At 48.4% G+C, this 14,470-nt stretch overlaps 4 protein-coding genes across 8 annotated transcripts; all 4 read left to right on the forward strand.

Moving 5' to 3' along the window:
- Positions 1-214: 214 nt before the first annotated feature.
- LOC108121417 (arginine kinase-like) lies at positions 215-5,927 on the forward strand. 5 transcript variants are annotated; one of them, XM_043210831.1, is made up of 10 exons: positions 215-464; positions 644-790; positions 888-1,041; positions 1,125-1,282; positions 1,679-1,799; positions 4,319-4,390; positions 4,643-5,158; positions 5,216-5,479; positions 5,536-5,633; positions 5,687-5,927. In XM_043210831.1, exons 1-10 carry the CDS (start codon positions 270-272, stop codon positions 5,867-5,869), a joined length of 1,908 nt encoding a protein of 635 aa, XP_043066766.1. In that variant the 5' UTR covers positions 215-269; the 3' UTR covers positions 5,870-5,927. The 5 variants fall into 5 exon arrangements, with proteins under 5 accessions (XP_043066766.1, XP_043066765.1, XP_017090982.2 ...); XM_043210830.1 differs by lacking the exons at positions 4,319-4,390; positions 4,643-5,158; positions 5,216-5,479; positions 5,536-5,633; positions 5,687-5,927 and adding an exon at positions 2,502-3,997; XM_017235493.3 differs by lacking the exons at positions 215-464; positions 644-790; positions 888-1,041; positions 1,125-1,282; positions 1,679-1,799 and adding an exon at positions 1,838-2,320.
- A 672-nt stretch (positions 5,928-6,599) lies between these two features.
- Positions 6,600-8,475, forward strand: MFS1 (Major Facilitator Superfamily Transporter 1). Its single transcript, XM_017235398.2, has 4 exons — positions 6,600-6,699; positions 6,774-6,910; positions 6,969-8,060; positions 8,124-8,475. The coding sequence occupies exons 1-4, from the start codon at positions 6,678-6,680 to the stop codon at positions 8,373-8,375; spliced, it is 1,503 nt and encodes a 500-aa protein (XP_017090887.2). The 5' UTR covers positions 6,600-6,677; the 3' UTR covers positions 8,376-8,475.
- Positions 8,476-8,774: 299 nt separating this feature from the next.
- Positions 8,775-11,050, forward strand: LOC108121354 (putative inorganic phosphate cotransporter). The gene is made up of 4 exons (XM_043210270.1): positions 8,775-8,790; positions 9,471-9,607; positions 9,661-10,734; positions 10,794-11,050. Exons 1-4 carry the CDS (start codon positions 8,775-8,777, stop codon positions 11,010-11,012), a joined length of 1,446 nt encoding a protein of 481 aa, XP_043066205.1. The 3' UTR covers positions 11,013-11,050.
- Positions 11,051-11,092: 42 nt separating this feature from the next.
- Positions 11,093-13,247, forward strand: LOC108121355 (putative inorganic phosphate cotransporter). The gene is made up of 4 exons (XM_017235393.3): positions 11,093-11,283; positions 11,600-11,736; positions 11,792-12,865; positions 12,928-13,247. Exons 1-4 carry the CDS (start codon positions 11,262-11,264, stop codon positions 13,117-13,119), a joined length of 1,425 nt encoding a protein of 474 aa, XP_017090882.2. The 5' UTR covers positions 11,093-11,261; the 3' UTR covers positions 13,120-13,247.
- The last annotated feature ends 1,223 nt before the right edge of the window (positions 13,248-14,470 follow it).

The raw sequence follows: 14,470 nt of genomic DNA on the forward strand, positions 1-14,470 counted from the left end.
TGCAGGAGCCTCCCAATGGAGTCATTAAAATTTTAACAAACCTATCAATTAAATTGTCACTGTCGGGTTTATTTTTTCATAAAATTAATTGGCTAATTCCCCCCGAGCAGACCTGGCATTGGCACCTGTAGCAGCACTTAGTATAAAACATGTATAAAAAAAAGTACCTTCTGATCTTGATGTATTTATGTGACTCAGCACCTTGTAGCCATGTCCAGAACACTGTCCAAAACAAGTAAAGCATAAATCTTAAGCGGCTCCACAACTCTATGCAGGACGTTGTAGCTCCAGACAGCCGGGGAGGCCGAGCAGAAGGATCCCAGGCCGGAGAACAAGGAGGAGGAGATGCCCCGCCGGCCGAAGATGATGGCAACGAGTCCCTTACCTCCGCCATGGCCATTGAGGGCTTTGTGCAGGGTGCCCCCGAGGATTTTACAGTTCAGTCTCAAACTGCAGTTGATGAAGTATACCATTCTATCCCTTTTCTAACTTGACCTCACAACCTCTATCGCTCTGTCGTGCACTACACACCCATAAATGCAGACCATCCTTGTTCTCGAGCACTTCACATGCTTCCAAAAATCGGCACTAGTCCTATGTTTTCCATCTCATGCGAGATGTTACTCCAACTCTCCTCCCGCAGGACACACGCATCAAAGGCATCGTGGAGTCTGGCGACCTGGAGCAACTGGCCGAGATCGTGCTGAACGGCGAGGGTGGTCGCCTGATGGGCCTCACGTCCCCGGAGCCGGAAATTCAGGCCTTTCTCAACAACGTACCCACTTACATGGTAAGCTACTCCTCCGGAAGGAAGGGATATTTTTTTCTAAAATGGGGGTCTAATTACGGCATGCATTGGGTTATTTTTTTGTGTTTCGTATCGACAGGAGAAAATCCATCGCGTGCACGACGCGGCACGTGACGGAGGACTGCTGGCATTGCAGCAGGCTCTGGATCGCCGGAAGTTTGCCATTGCAAAGGACGACATATCGCCCAATGGCTCCACACCGCTGCACGTGGCCGTGCTCTTTGGCCACACGGGTGGGTCTCCAGCTCCGGCTCTGCATAGCTTCCCCCTATTTGATTTTTATTTTTATGATTGGTGATTGGACTCCCCATTTCAGACATCGTTCGGTACCTGGCCTCGCGCTTTCCGGAAACCATGACAATTACGGATAATGACGGACGCACGCCGCTTCATTACGCAGCCACAATTAAGGACAATGGTCACTTCTACCACATGCTCCTGCAGATGGGGGCCAATCCCAAATCACTGGACAAGGTGAGTAGGGGAATTTAAAGCACTGCGAGAAGAATTTTCTATAAAAAAGTATTGGATCTTAAATATTTTTAAGTATTTTTTCAAGTATATATTTGGCTTTTGATTAGTCAAGTCTAAGAATAAGAATTTGGGTGGGAAGTCAGGCAGCTGAGTCCTTTTGGCCATGAGCATTTTAAATGACACTTGAAATTGTTTTTCAATTGATTTGGAAAGGAGAGCCGAACAAGGATCGAATGTGGGCCAAGGACTCAGCGGTCGCCGTTAAAGGCTTGACTTTCAAATGTCTATTGCAGGAGAAGAAATGTTAATGGGAATGGGAATCAATATGCCATAAATTTCTGATTAGACCGAAATAAATAACCCAACATTTAAAATTCAATAACCAAACACACGCAGCTGGGCCACTCGGCCGAGTTCTACCTGGACAGGGACAAGGCGAAAAACATACTCAACTACACCGAGTTGCTGAACATTTTCGGGGCCGAGGAACTGGAGAACCAGTTGCTCACCGACCAGGGTAAGAGGACCTCCCAGACCACATAGTGGGCCACTTGGGGGCCACCTGCAGCTGTTCCCGTTACTGTTCAAGCTTGACCGTTCCACAGGCACCACCCATATCGGCACCACCCGAACTCGTTACCCGCTTAGCTTATGTACGTTGATTTTCAGTGGCGTTTGTTGTTTTCACACTCGCTTTGGCTGCTCCCACCCACCCACACATACAGACACTCACCCAATCACCCACTTACCCGCCCACGGACAATCACTCTCCCTGGGTAAACCAAAATAATTAAATACATTTGTTTGCCAACTCAAACATCCGGGTAGGGTGGTTAGTTAGCCAACTAAACGCCGTGCGAGCTCTGGCCGAGTCAGTCAGTCATCGATTTTCAGTCACACAAGTCCTTTTGCTCCGCGGCCACACACTGCGTATACGTGATACGTTTTAGCTCTAGCCTGCTACATCCTGCGAAATGGAGGGAAATCAGCGCAACGAGTTTTTCAATGAAATCATTGGCAATATCGACGACATATTCGGTATGTAAGCCCAGCACCTGCACCTCGCATCCAGCATTATCCCCCAGACATATCATGGTCATGGTGTCCTGTGTGTCCTTGTCACTGTCTTTGCTTTCATGTGGTGTGCGTGTGTCTGTGTTGTTTTGTGTAAAATGATAACCATCCACCTCGAAAATTGCTGCTGCCGTGGAACGTTTAGTTCCCGACGATCTGCACAGTGCCCGGCGGGAGCTGCAGGATGGGGAGATCTCCAGGACCCTGGAGCGCTGCTACAGCGTCATCTCGGAGTCGGGAAAACTCTTGAGTGGCACCACGGCCTCCGCCCTGTCCCACCGAAAACCTCTCAGCGCCTCGTCACTGCAGCTGTCGGTGACCAGTTACCTCAGTCGCTTCCTGAAGCGTCCTGTTTACGAGAAAATCAAGCGACGGCAAACGCGGCTTGATCACAACCTCTTCGATATCCTGTGGCCGGCCATGCGGAAGACCTCAAAGGCCCGCCACCTGGAAGAGGACATAAATTGCGGGATCATTGCACCGGACTTTGATGTGTTTGTGGTGTTCCAGGAGTTCCTGGTGCCGCTCCTGAAGGACATGCACTGTCTGAGCATCGACAACGACTTCAAGCCCCAGCCGCGCCTGGCCTACTTTCCAATGGACAATGGCGAGCGTCTGAACACAGCTGCCTTCGTCTTCGACGACGAGTCCATGCTGGTGACGCGCTGCCTTGTGGAGGCGTCCCGCAATCTGGATCAGCTAGAGCTACCCTTGAACTTGACCATCGGACAGCTGGAGCAGGCCGAACGCCTGATGATGAGCAAGATATTCACCACGAACTTTGCTGATGCCATTGGGGAGACCGATTCGGGCAACTACTTCACCCTGACCGAGCTGCTGGAGCCGGACTCGGAAGTGGCCATGATGCTAAACAGCCTGGGCCTGATGATCCCCCTGCTGGACACCCAGGACCTGGTGCAGGCCGCCGAGTCCACGGCCTTCAACGGCGCCCTGTGGCCCTATGGGCGGGGCGTGTTCGTCAACTCCGCCCACAATCTGGCGGTCTGGCTGAATTGCCAGGAGCACCTGCGGGTGATCTCCATCACCGGCGGCAAGGAGCCCGCTGACATGGGGGCGGCCTACACGCGGGTGGGCCGGGCAATATCCTACCTGGAGACGCAGCTACACTTCAAGGAGAGCTATCTGCTTGGCTACCTCCAGTCGCGGCCCAGCTACCTCGGTACCGGTCTCAAAATGACCACCATAGTGAAGCTGCCGAACCTCATGAAGGAGATGGATAATCTGCGCCACCTGTGCTCCGTCCGGGGACTCAGCATGGTCACTAATCGGCTCTCCAAGCTCACCGTGCGCCTGGTCAACATGCAGAGCATGGGAGTTGTGGAGTACGTGCTGTTCCAGGACTACTGCACGGCTGTCACCAACATCCTATCGCTGGAAAAGGACATGTCCCTGACGAACTCCAAGCACATAGCCACCATGCTGGTGAAGATCTTCAGGCGCAAGAAGAACAGCATCGTGGATCGTAACTAGGAGAAGGAGCCCGATTCCCCAAGTCCCCAGATGTATATACGAAAGCAAAGATCTCCGAGCACTGTAACCCGTAACCGTAAATGCAAATATCCGTACCCAACTCGATACTCGACACCAGACTCGTGTCCTCATCATCAAAAACAAGCAAACAAAAACACAACCTCCGCTTATGCTGCGCTTAGAGTTAATCCGTAATCGTAAGTTTCGCTTTGAGTTACACCTACCTAGACCGTGTCCTTGTGTCGTCCTTAGGGACTGTGTTCCTGTCACTTATTCGATATGATTTGCCAAGTCTCTTCAGTTCCACCATAGGCATCCTCATCTTCGTTTGTTAACCAATCCCCTTGATTCCCCCCTTCGCTTTGTGGACACTGTACATACATAGATATTCTGGGATTCGACCCACTGAGTGTGACTGAACAGATCCTGGCATTCGGGCGTGACTAATCCAGCCTCTTATCCTCCCCGCAGGTCAGGCCCAGCCAGTCAGCTTTCAGGCGAATCCCATTTTCAAGACGGAACAAGGAAAATACCTGGCGGATTGTAAGTACTTATACTTGAACATTGGATGGGCACTGTGGGGTATCTGTCTTCAAAGTACAATTATCAAATCGAATGTCAACAAATTAATGTCAATGGAAACCAGAGTCTTTATCAAGTTGTAAATAAACCAAAGCCTGTGGTTTGAGTGACTTTATGGTAACTGATCTTGATGAATATACACAGGAAATTAAAAATGTAGCTGGGACTTCAAGGGAATACTTCGTGTGATAGTAACCTCTCTTCCCACTGCAGCTCTGGCTGATCCCCTGATCAAGGCCCTCACCGAAATAGCCAACAAGCGGCCCAGGGATCCGGTGGCCTATTTGACGAGCTACCTGCAGAGCTTCATGGGCGAGCGGAAGCCCATAACCGAGGTGCAGGTGCATTCCGGGAGCAGCAAGAACAGCAGCAACTCCAACTCCACTCTGGCGATGGCCAAAGCCAACTTAAACAGAAACGGTCCTGGACCCGCCAATGCCGACCTCATTGAGCCGGACTCGCGCTCCTTCCCGGAAGAGGACGACGCGGACGGAGCTTTGGCCGTTCAGCAGATGGAGGAGCGCGACGAGCATGGCCAGAGTATGCTGCACTTTGCCTGCGCCCGGTCCCATCGCCGGGGAGCCCTGTACACGCTCATCGAGGAGTCGGGCATCGACATCACCTACCGGGACGAACTCTACCGCACGGCCAGAGATGTTTCGCTCCAGGCGAATCAGCCCAATAACGCGGCCGAGATCGATCGCTTCGTCCTGGCTCAGGCGGTTGTGGGTAAGGATATATTCTCTTGGATTACTTACGGGAGTGCTGATATTTTCTTTCACCCAGGTGATGTGGATCCCTTCGAGCAGCTTGCGCTTCAAGGCTACGATCATATCCTGGACATTGAGGACGACAGTGGCCAGTCCATCGGCGATGTTGTGCAATCCCGCCAGAACGAAGCCCTCACCGAATTCCTAACGAATCTCAGGGGCCTGGAGGAGACGCGAGAGGAGCTGCATCAGATGATCAGGGAAAACAACTTGGAGCGAGTCAAAGAGCTGACCGATGCGCCCAACGCCAAGTGGCTGGTCCGGACCAAGAACTACTATGGTAATGAGTCCACCTATAATTTTGGTTAAGATTGGATGACTCCATTGATTTTTTAGGACGCACTGCTCTGCACATAGCTGTCTTGAAGGAGTCCGAGGAGATGGTCCAGCACATGGTGAAAGTCTGTCCCGAGGCCTTGAAAATCACGGATAATGTGAGTATCCCATGCTGTATCCCAATTGAGAACTAAAAGACTTTCGCATCTAGCTGGAGCGCACTGTTCTGCACTATGCCATGGGAACGAATGCCCTGGAGGGCGTGAGCAGGATCCTCATCCAGAACGGAGCCAAGCGCACCGCCAAGGACCTGAAGGGCCGACAGCCGAGCTACTACTTCATCAACAAGGCGGACATTCTGCGCCTGCAGGAGGAGGAGGAGGAGAGCCGCTGAGGCGTGGTGCCGAGTCGAAAGTGTTTGATAGTCTAGGGTACTCTAAGTCGTTAAATAGTCCAATAAAGAACAAGTACATAGAAAATTAGCCGATAAGCCTTCAGTTTGCCGCCCTGATTGATTGGAAAACTTTCGCTATCGGTGAAGTGACTTCATTACTTTCGAAAGGCTCCCACATCGACAAGGGAATGGGGAATTCTGGGGCCAATCATACGATAAGTAAGCATGATGTTGAATATTGACCCGCGAGATAAGATTAAACTTAAGGCATCTGGCCACTGAAGAGCTTCGCGTGATTAGCAGTTGACTTTGATGAACAGCAGCGATGAACGGGGGCGGCAGTGGCGAATCAATGACGTCTTGGTTGGGGAGGATTAGTGAGGTGAGGCCTGAGTGAAGGGGCCTTTCCCTTTCTACCGTTATCGCATCCGGATTGCAAGGCACCTTGTGGGTACCCCCTTCAGAGACATTCCTCTGACGCTATCAGTTGTCCGTGTGTCCGCCAGTCCAGCAGTCCGCCTGACCACTTGTCCGCTCTGGTTCGTGTGTCCACGGGACTGATACCGGTTACGAGCCTGCACCCTTACCGTATTCCATTGTTGGTTTTCCGCTTATCAATATCGTGTTTTCGTCAAGTGTTCTGATTTGATGTCCATTAGGCGGGTATCACTTCAAACCCGACGTCTGGTCATGATTTGATTAGCTCTCTGCTGAATGGAAGGTATAAAGCGAAGTGGCTGCGATTTAGGAGTTGAGTTTTGTTGAGATCTCGAAGGCGTATGGTACCCAAAACAGAAGTGGTGTGAAGATGTCCTCAGAAACTAATACTGGTAAGTACAGGATCATTGATAATAGATCTAGATTTCTTTCGAATGGGTTCTTATTCAAAGTCTATTCCAATTAGGACCCATGATTGGGCAGCGTCACCTGCAAACCTTTTTGCTTTTTATGGCCATTGTGGTCAACTACATGGGCAAGTTCAATGCCGGAGTGGCGATCGTGGCCATGACGAACGCTGAGAGCAGCAATCCCAACTTTCCGGTAAGTCTTCAAATTAGAAATAAAGTGATTCAAGTTAATTAAAGCTAAAATTACATAGGAATATGATTGGAGTGAAATGCAGCGCTCCTACATCCTGTCCAGCTTCTTCTGGGGCTACATTTGTACCCAGTTCCTGGGCGGATGGATGAACCGAAGACTGGGAGCCAGGATAACTATGTTTATCTCTACTCTTGGTTCGTCCCTGCTGGTTCTACTGCCACCCTGGTGTGTGTCCTGGGGCGGTTGGCAGGCCTACTGCGGCATCCGGGTGGCCATGGGTCTGTTCCAGGGGCTTCTCTTCCCCTGTATTCATGCCCATCTGGCCAACTGGTGTCCGGTGAACGAGCGGAACCGGCTGGGAGCACTGGCCAACTCGGGCATCGACTGCGGCACCCTGGTGGCCATGTTCGTCAGCGGGGTGATTGCCTCCTCCAGCATTGGCTGGCCCGGCATCTTTTACGTGTCTAGTGGAATGGGCATTTGTTGGTGCATCTTCTGGTTGCTCCTGGGAGCCGACACCCCACGGAAGTCCCGGCTCATCGGTGAGGCGGAACTGAACTATATCGAAAACTCGATCAACTCCAGCCGGAAGGAGGACACGGAGAAGCTCAAGGTCACTGGCCGGATTCCAGTGCCTTGGAAGGCCATTTGGACGTCGGTTCCATTCTGGGCCCTGATCTTCACACGATGCTGTCAGACCTGGGGCTACTCCACCCTCCAGACCGAGCTGCCCGCGTACATGAACGGTGTCCTGCAGATGGACATGAAGAAGAACGCCCTGTTCTCGTCCTTGCCCTACTTCGCCTCCTGGATCATGGCCTTCGTCTATCTGTTTATCGCCGATATCCTACTGACTAGAGGCATTATGACCATCACTGCCATTCGCAAGTCGATCAACACCTTGGCCTTCTTCACGCCGGCCGTTACCCTGATCGGCGTGAGCTTCCTGGACAGTGATCAGAAGACCCTGTCCGTGGTCCTGATGTGCACCAACATCGGCATCAATGCAGGCTCGACCATCGGCAGTACCATCAACACCATTGACTTGTCCCCGAATCATGCGGGTATTATCATGGGAATCGTGAATACAGCCGCCAATATTATGCCCATTTTAACGCCCCTTCTTGTGGGAGTGATTGTTAAGGATGTGGTACGTTTTCAAACATCTTTTGTTGAACTTTGTAGGGGATATAATCGTAAAACTTCTTTTCAGACCAATCGTTTCGAATGGCAAATAGTGTTCATCATATCCGCCGTGCTCTTTTTTGTGGGTAACATAGTCTACCTTATGTTTGGTCAGATGGTGAACCAACCTTGGGATGCCCCCGACTTTTTGTCCAAGCAAAAAGACAGCCACCTCCAGGAGGAGGGACATTCCAAGGCCCTGGAGGCAAACAAAAGCCAATTCTTGGAGGATGAAAAGCGCAAGGAGAGTGAAGCCACAAACGAAAACACAGACTTGTAGACTTTACTGAAAACTACACCCGGCAGGTCCGGGTCTAGATAGCTATTTAGGTAACCTTAATTAGATTCTAGGTTGTATAAATTAAATAAATTAATTGGTTAGTAAATTACTCATTAAATATTTCCCAAAAAGAAATCTTGTTTTTGATTCAACCTCTAAATTATAAACTTATCAGGGCTACTACACTTTTGGAGTCATTATCTCCCAACAGCTATTACTACTGAAGTATCGGAAGTACTGATCATAAATTCGAGCGCCATTGACGTAGGTGTCGAGTTTAAAAACAAGATTGATTGATCTCTTAATTAAGTTGACACATGTTTCTTAACATACTGATAGAAAAGGTTGTTTGTGGGTGGAAGAGATAGTGGACTTTGAGTTTATTTATTTACTTACGATATGGTGGCCTACAAAAGTGGGTTTAACCCAATTAGTAGCTAGTCAGTTGGGTCAGGTCAGTTCCATGTTTTGAAAAAACATTCCATACATATTTCCAGATTTTACTGATTTCTGTACTTATCCGTAATCAGTAGTTTCGGCCTACCTGGGAGTTAGATTAGCTTATCGCAGAATTCCTTCAGCTATTCCGATTCCAACCAGCCTTCGATTCTATTCGCGTGCCAGGCTCTCTTAAGGCTCTGAAATATCTCTTTGTTTGTGTTATCACAGGATAATCAAACTGATTAGCTCAAAGTTGCTTATCAGGCAGAACGATTAAAATCGCAGTCGGGTGTGGCAAATGTAGATTGGAGTTCATGTGGGATCACTAGGTTACCAGACTCGAACGAGAGAAGTGTTGCACTGACCAGCTTCCTATTTTACCTTTTAAAATGACTACGGAAATAAATAAAGGTAAGGTTGGACTAAAAATTTATCAACTAAAAGTGAAAGGCCTAAAACGTGAATCCCGGAAACCTATGGACTTTAATCAGTCGCCTGATAAACTCTCACACCACTTGAAGTACTAGGAGTATAAGGTCATAAATTTCCCTGCTGGTTCACGAGATGCGATAACAAACGCTTTTCCGTTGAATTTAAAAACTACTCCATAAAATTGAATATAACAGGAAGTACGCAAATTCTTTGTGATTACAGGACCCCTACTGGGTATGCGCCATGTCCAAGTCATCTTGATTTTCCTCAACATAACTTGCCTGTACATAGGCCGCCTCAACGTCGGTGTTTCCGTGGTGGCCTTAACGAACTCGGAGTCCACAAACCCCAATTTTACAGTAAGTGTCTGTATTTAACGATTTATTCTTTGCTAATTGATTTTCACCCGCAGGAGTATGAATGGACTCTGACCCAAAAGTCCTACATCCTCTCCAGTTTCTTTTGGGGCTACATATTCACCCAGTTCCTGGGAGGATATCTGTGCAAGCGATTCGGCGTGAAGGGCGTCATGTTCTGGGGCTCCCTGATATCTGGCGTGGCCAGTGCGCTGACACCTCTCTTCATTCACTTTGGCAGCTGGCAAGGCTACTGCGGCATCCGGGTAGTGATGGGGCTTGCCCAAGGGCTGATATTCCCCTGCATCCATCAACACCTAGCTAGATGGTCACCCCCCGCGGAGAGAAACCGCCTGGGGGCTCTCAGCCACACCGGAATCGAGTGTGGCAACGTGTGTGCCATGTTCTTCAGCGGAATGATTGCAAAGAGCTCGCTGGGCTGGCCCGGAATCTCGTACATCTCCGCCGGAGTGGCTTTCGTATGGTGTGCCTTCTGGGTCTTCTTCGCCGCCAATAATGCAACAGAGTCCCGATTCATCGGGGACGCAGAGCTGCACTACATCGAGTCGTCGCTGAAGCACAATGACGACTACCACAAGACCATAATCCCCATTCCCTGGAAGGCGATTTGGACCTCGGCTCCGTTCATGGCCCTCTTTGTGGCACGCTGCTGTGAAACGTGGGGCCTGAGCACTCTGCAGGCCGAGATTCCCTCCTATATGAACGGAGTCCTCGACATGGACATGAAGAGCAACACTTTCTTCTCGGCCCTGCCATTCCTGGCCATGTGGTGCATGTCCTACGTGTACCTGGTCGCAGCCGATGTCATCTTGGCCAAAAACCGCCTGAGCCTCACGGCTCTGAGGAAGACCATCAACTCGCTGGCCTTTTGGATTCCCTGCGCCACCTTGATTGGCATCGGATTTCTGGAGAAGGAGCAAAAGAATCTGGCCATTGTCCTGATGACGATTAGTGTGGGTGTCAATAGTGGTGCCACCATCGGATCATCCCTGAACACCATCGACCTGTCGCCCAACCACGCCAGTATCCTGATGGGAATCGTAAACACAGCTGCCAATATGGTGCCCATAGTGACTCCACTGGTTGTGGGCTTTATTGTGAAAGATGAGGTGGGTTTTTTATCAAATCACTGTTTTTAAAAGATTTTCTAACCTGCTTACTTTTGTAGGAGAGCCGCTCGGAATGGCAAATAGTATTTATTATAGCCTCAGTGCTTTTCTTTATCGGCAATTGCGTCTTTCTGATTTTTGGCACTGCCGTTTCCCAGCCCTGGGACGCGGATGACTTCCTGCAGTCGCCCCAACCGGAACTGGCCATAAAGCCATCTCCTAAGGAAATATCCTTCATAAATAATAAGAAAGATCCCGCCGAATCTTTGGATAGATAATTTACATAATATTTATGCGAATAAAACAATTAACCTTACTTGTCATTTTTTGGGTTTTTTTGATTGGAATCATGATTGGAAATCACCTTGTAGCGGTCATATCACATGATGGCTTATTAGATTAGCCCAATAATGCTTATCGGCTCCTACGATTGGATTTAAATGACCACAATTCTATTCCCTGCATTTCAATTGAATTCCGGCCGTAGTCCAGTTTGGTCGATCCAGTTTTGTGTCATTCGTTGAACGATGTCGGCCGAAATAATTAAAGGTAAGAATCCGATAAGGAAAAATCTCCTTGAACATTACTTAATCCGAATGGGAATGGGTGGGATCTTTCCCACGAACTTGACACTAATTTCGACGCCCTTTAAACGTCGTAATGTGTCCGGCTCTCGAGAAAAATAATTCAGACCACTCGCACGCCCATCGAGTGATCATAAATCACTCCACCCGTGGCGCCGATAGCGGAGTCTCAAGAGCAATTCAGATTTCCTGCCTTTTGTTGTTGTGGGCAGGAAGTCCCTCAAGAGATTATCAGGGCTTGGTGTGTTTCTGACTTTTTCTTGTTTATTTCCCACCGACAGGACCTGCAGTGGGCATGCGACATGTCCAGGCTCTGCTGATCTTCCTCAACATCACCACGTTGTTTCTGGGACGCTACAATGCTTCGGTTTCCGTGGTGGCGATGACGAATGCCGACACCACAAATCCCAATTTTACGGTAGGTCCTGACTATAAAACCGAAAGAGAAGTTACTAATCCTTTAAAGTGAACAGGAATACGACTGGACGGAGCCGCAGAAGTCCTACATTCTCTCCAGCTTCTTTTGGGGATACATTTTCACCCAGTTCCTGGGCGGATATCTTTGCAAGCGCTTTGGGGTGAAAAGCGTAATGTTCTGGGGCGTGTTCGGCTCGGGAGTCTGCAGTGTCCTCACTCCGCTCTTCATCAGCTTCGGCGAGTGGCAAGCCTACTGCGGCATCCGTGTGATCATGGGCCTGGCTCAGGGTGTTGTCTTTCCCTGCATCCACCAGCACCTGGCCAGATGGTCGCCTCCGGGAGAAAGGAATCGCCTGGGGGCCCTCGCTCACACCGGCATCGAGTGCGGCAATGTGAGTGCCATGTTCTTCAGTGGAATGATCGCCAAGAGCTCCATCGGCTGGCCCGGAATCTCGTATGTCTCAGGAGGCGTAGCCTTCGCCTGGTGTCTCTTGTGGTTCATTTTGGCAGCCAATAACCCCACGGAATCTCGGTTCATCGGCAAGGCAGAGCTGGAATATGTGGAGTCCTCGCTGAAGCACAACGAAGAGTACCACAAGACTATCATTCCGATTCCGTGGAAGGCGATTTGGACCTCAGCTCCGTTCCTCGCCCTCCTCGTGGTCCGATGCTGCGAAAATTGGGGCCTTAGCACCCTCCAGGCGGAGATTCCCTCCTACATGAACGGAGTCCTCGACATGGACATGAAGAGCAATGCCTTCTTCTCGGCCCTGCCGTTCCTGGCGATGTGGTGCATGTCCTATATCTACTTGGTCGGCGCCGAGGTCCTTCTGGCTAAGGAGGCAGTAACACTGACGGTCCTGCGAAAGACCTTCAACTCGTTGGCGTTCTTTATACCCTGCGGAACACTGATTGGTATCGGGTTCCTGGACAAGGACCAGAAGAATCTCGCCATCGCCCTAATGACCATCGGAGTGGGCTTCAATAGTGGACAGACCATAGGCAGTGTCCTCAACACCATCGATCTCTCCCCGAACCATGCCAGCATCCTGATGGGAATCGTGAACACGGCAGCCAATTTTGTGCCCATTGCCACGCCCTTGGTGGTTGGATTCATTGTTCCGGATACTGTACGTTCTTTCTTTTCACCAACAAGTTCTTTAATTCATATTTTCCTTTTAATCCCTTCTAGACTAGCCGCTCGGAATGGCAAATTGTGTTTATTATTGCTGCAGCGCTCTTTTTCGCGGGAAATGTGATTTACCTCCTTTTCGGATCGGCAGTGTCCCAGCCGTGGGATGCCGAGGACTATTTGCTACCAAAGGACACTGAATTTGGGAAGGAAAATAAAAGCAAGAAGGCCGACAACGAGAAACACATTTAGTCTAGTTTAAATTTAATGTATCGCTTTAAATGAATGATAATGTTTTCATCGAAAACATTTTATAATTCGTGTAACAAGATTGTGTAAATTAAGCACTGTATATGTATTATCCGATTTTTGAGCGGAAACCCCTAACCGATTTATAGATTAAAAGCTTAATAACATTTTATGATCTATTTTTTCCAATTCCAACCATTAACATAAAGAAAACTTGAAAAACTGCATCAAAACCTTGCAACAAAATTTTTGATCGAAATTTTTCAAATTTTTCCTGATGGACCCCTTGGGAAATCCAGGATTTTCGTACAAGGCCCCTCTGATGACCATATCTTGGACAATTTTCATCCGATTCTTAAACGGAATACCTTGAAACAATTGTGGATCGATTCTCCACAAATCTGCATCAAAGCCTTGAAACAAAATTTTTGATCGATATTTTTCCAATTTTTCCTGATGGACTCCTTGGGAAATCCAGGATTTTCGTATATGGCCCCTCTGATGACCATATCTTGGACAATTTTCATCCGATTCTTAAACGGAATACCTTGAAACAATTGTGGATCGATTCTCCACAAATCTGCATCAAAGCCTTGAAACAAAATTTTTGATCGATATTTTTCACATTTTTCCTGATGGACCCCTTAGGAAATCCAGGATTTCCGCATATGTCTCCTCTGATGGCCATATCTTTGACAATTTTCATCCGATTCTTAAACGGAATACCTTGAAACAATTGTGGATCGATTCTCCACAAATCTGCATCAAAACCATGATAAAAAATTTTTGATAGAAATTTTTCACATTTTTCCTGGTGGACCCGTTGGGAAATCCATGCTTTCCGCATATGTCTCCTCTGATGACCATATCTTGGACAATTTTCATCCGATTCTTAAACGGAATACCTTGAAACAATTGTGGATCGATTCTCCACAAATCTGCATCAAAAACTTGAAACAAAATTTTTGATCGATATTTTTCACATTTTTCCTGATGGACCCCTTAGAAAAACCAGGATTTCCGCATATGTCTCCTCTGATGGCCATATCTTTGACAATTTTCATCCGATTCTTAAACGGAATACCTTGAAACAATTGTGGATCGATTCTCCACAAATCTGCATCAAAGCCTTGAAACAAAATTTTTGATCGATATTTTTCACATTTTTCCTGATGGACCCCTTAGGAAATCCAGGATTTCCGCATATGTCTCCTCTGATGGCCATATCTTTGACAATTTTCATCCGATTCTTAAACGGAATACCTTGAAACAATTGTGGATCGATTCTCCACAAATCTGCATCAAAACCTTGAAACATAATTTTTGATCGATATTTTTCACATTTTTCCTGATG

Source organism: Drosophila bipectinata, chromosome 2R (assembly GCF_030179905.1).
Source record: "Drosophila bipectinata strain 14024-0381.07 chromosome 2R, DbipHiC1v2, whole genome shotgun sequence".
Classification (NCBI taxonomy): Eukaryota; Metazoa; Arthropoda; class Insecta; order Diptera; family Drosophilidae; genus Drosophila; species Drosophila bipectinata.

Bases quoted from the DNA above. Each gene is read 5' to 3' on its own strand.
- LOC108121417 (XM_043210830.1), top strand. From the start codon at position 270: ATGCAGGACGTTGTAGCTCCAGACAGCCGGGGAGGCCGAGCAGAAGGA. The intron at 465-643 runs GTATACCATTCT...CTCCTCCCGCAG, and splicing joins CTCAAACTGCAGTTGATGAA to GACACACGCATCAAAGGCAT. The intron at 1,800-2,501 runs GTAAGAGGACCT...TGGAACGTTTAG, and splicing joins CCAGTTGCTCACCGACCAGG to TTCCCGACGATCTGCACAGT.
- MFS1 (XM_017235398.2), top strand. From the start codon at position 6,678: ATGTCCTCAGAAACTAATACTG. The intron at 6,700-6,773 runs GTAAGTACAGGA...TATTCCAATTAG, and splicing joins GTCCTCAGAAACTAATACTG to GACCCATGATTGGGCAGCGT. The intron at 8,061-8,123 runs GTACGTTTTCAA...ACTTCTTTTCAG, and splicing joins GAGTGATTGTTAAGGATGTG to ACCAATCGTTTCGAATGGCA.
- LOC108121354 (XM_043210270.1), top strand. The intron at 9,608-9,660 runs GTAAGTGTCTGT...TTTCACCCGCAG, and splicing joins CCACAAACCCCAATTTTACA to GAGTATGAATGGACTCTGAC. The intron at 10,735-10,793 runs GTGGGTTTTTTA...TTACTTTTGTAG, and splicing joins GCTTTATTGTGAAAGATGAG to GAGAGCCGCTCGGAATGGCA.
- LOC108121355 (XM_017235393.3), top strand. From the start codon at position 11,262: ATGTCGGCCGAAATAATTAAAG. The intron at 11,737-11,791 runs GTAGGTCCTGAC...TAAAGTGAACAG, and splicing joins CCACAAATCCCAATTTTACG to GAATACGACTGGACGGAGCC. The intron at 12,866-12,927 runs GTACGTTCTTTC...AATCCCTTCTAG, and splicing joins GATTCATTGTTCCGGATACT to ACTAGCCGCTCGGAATGGCA.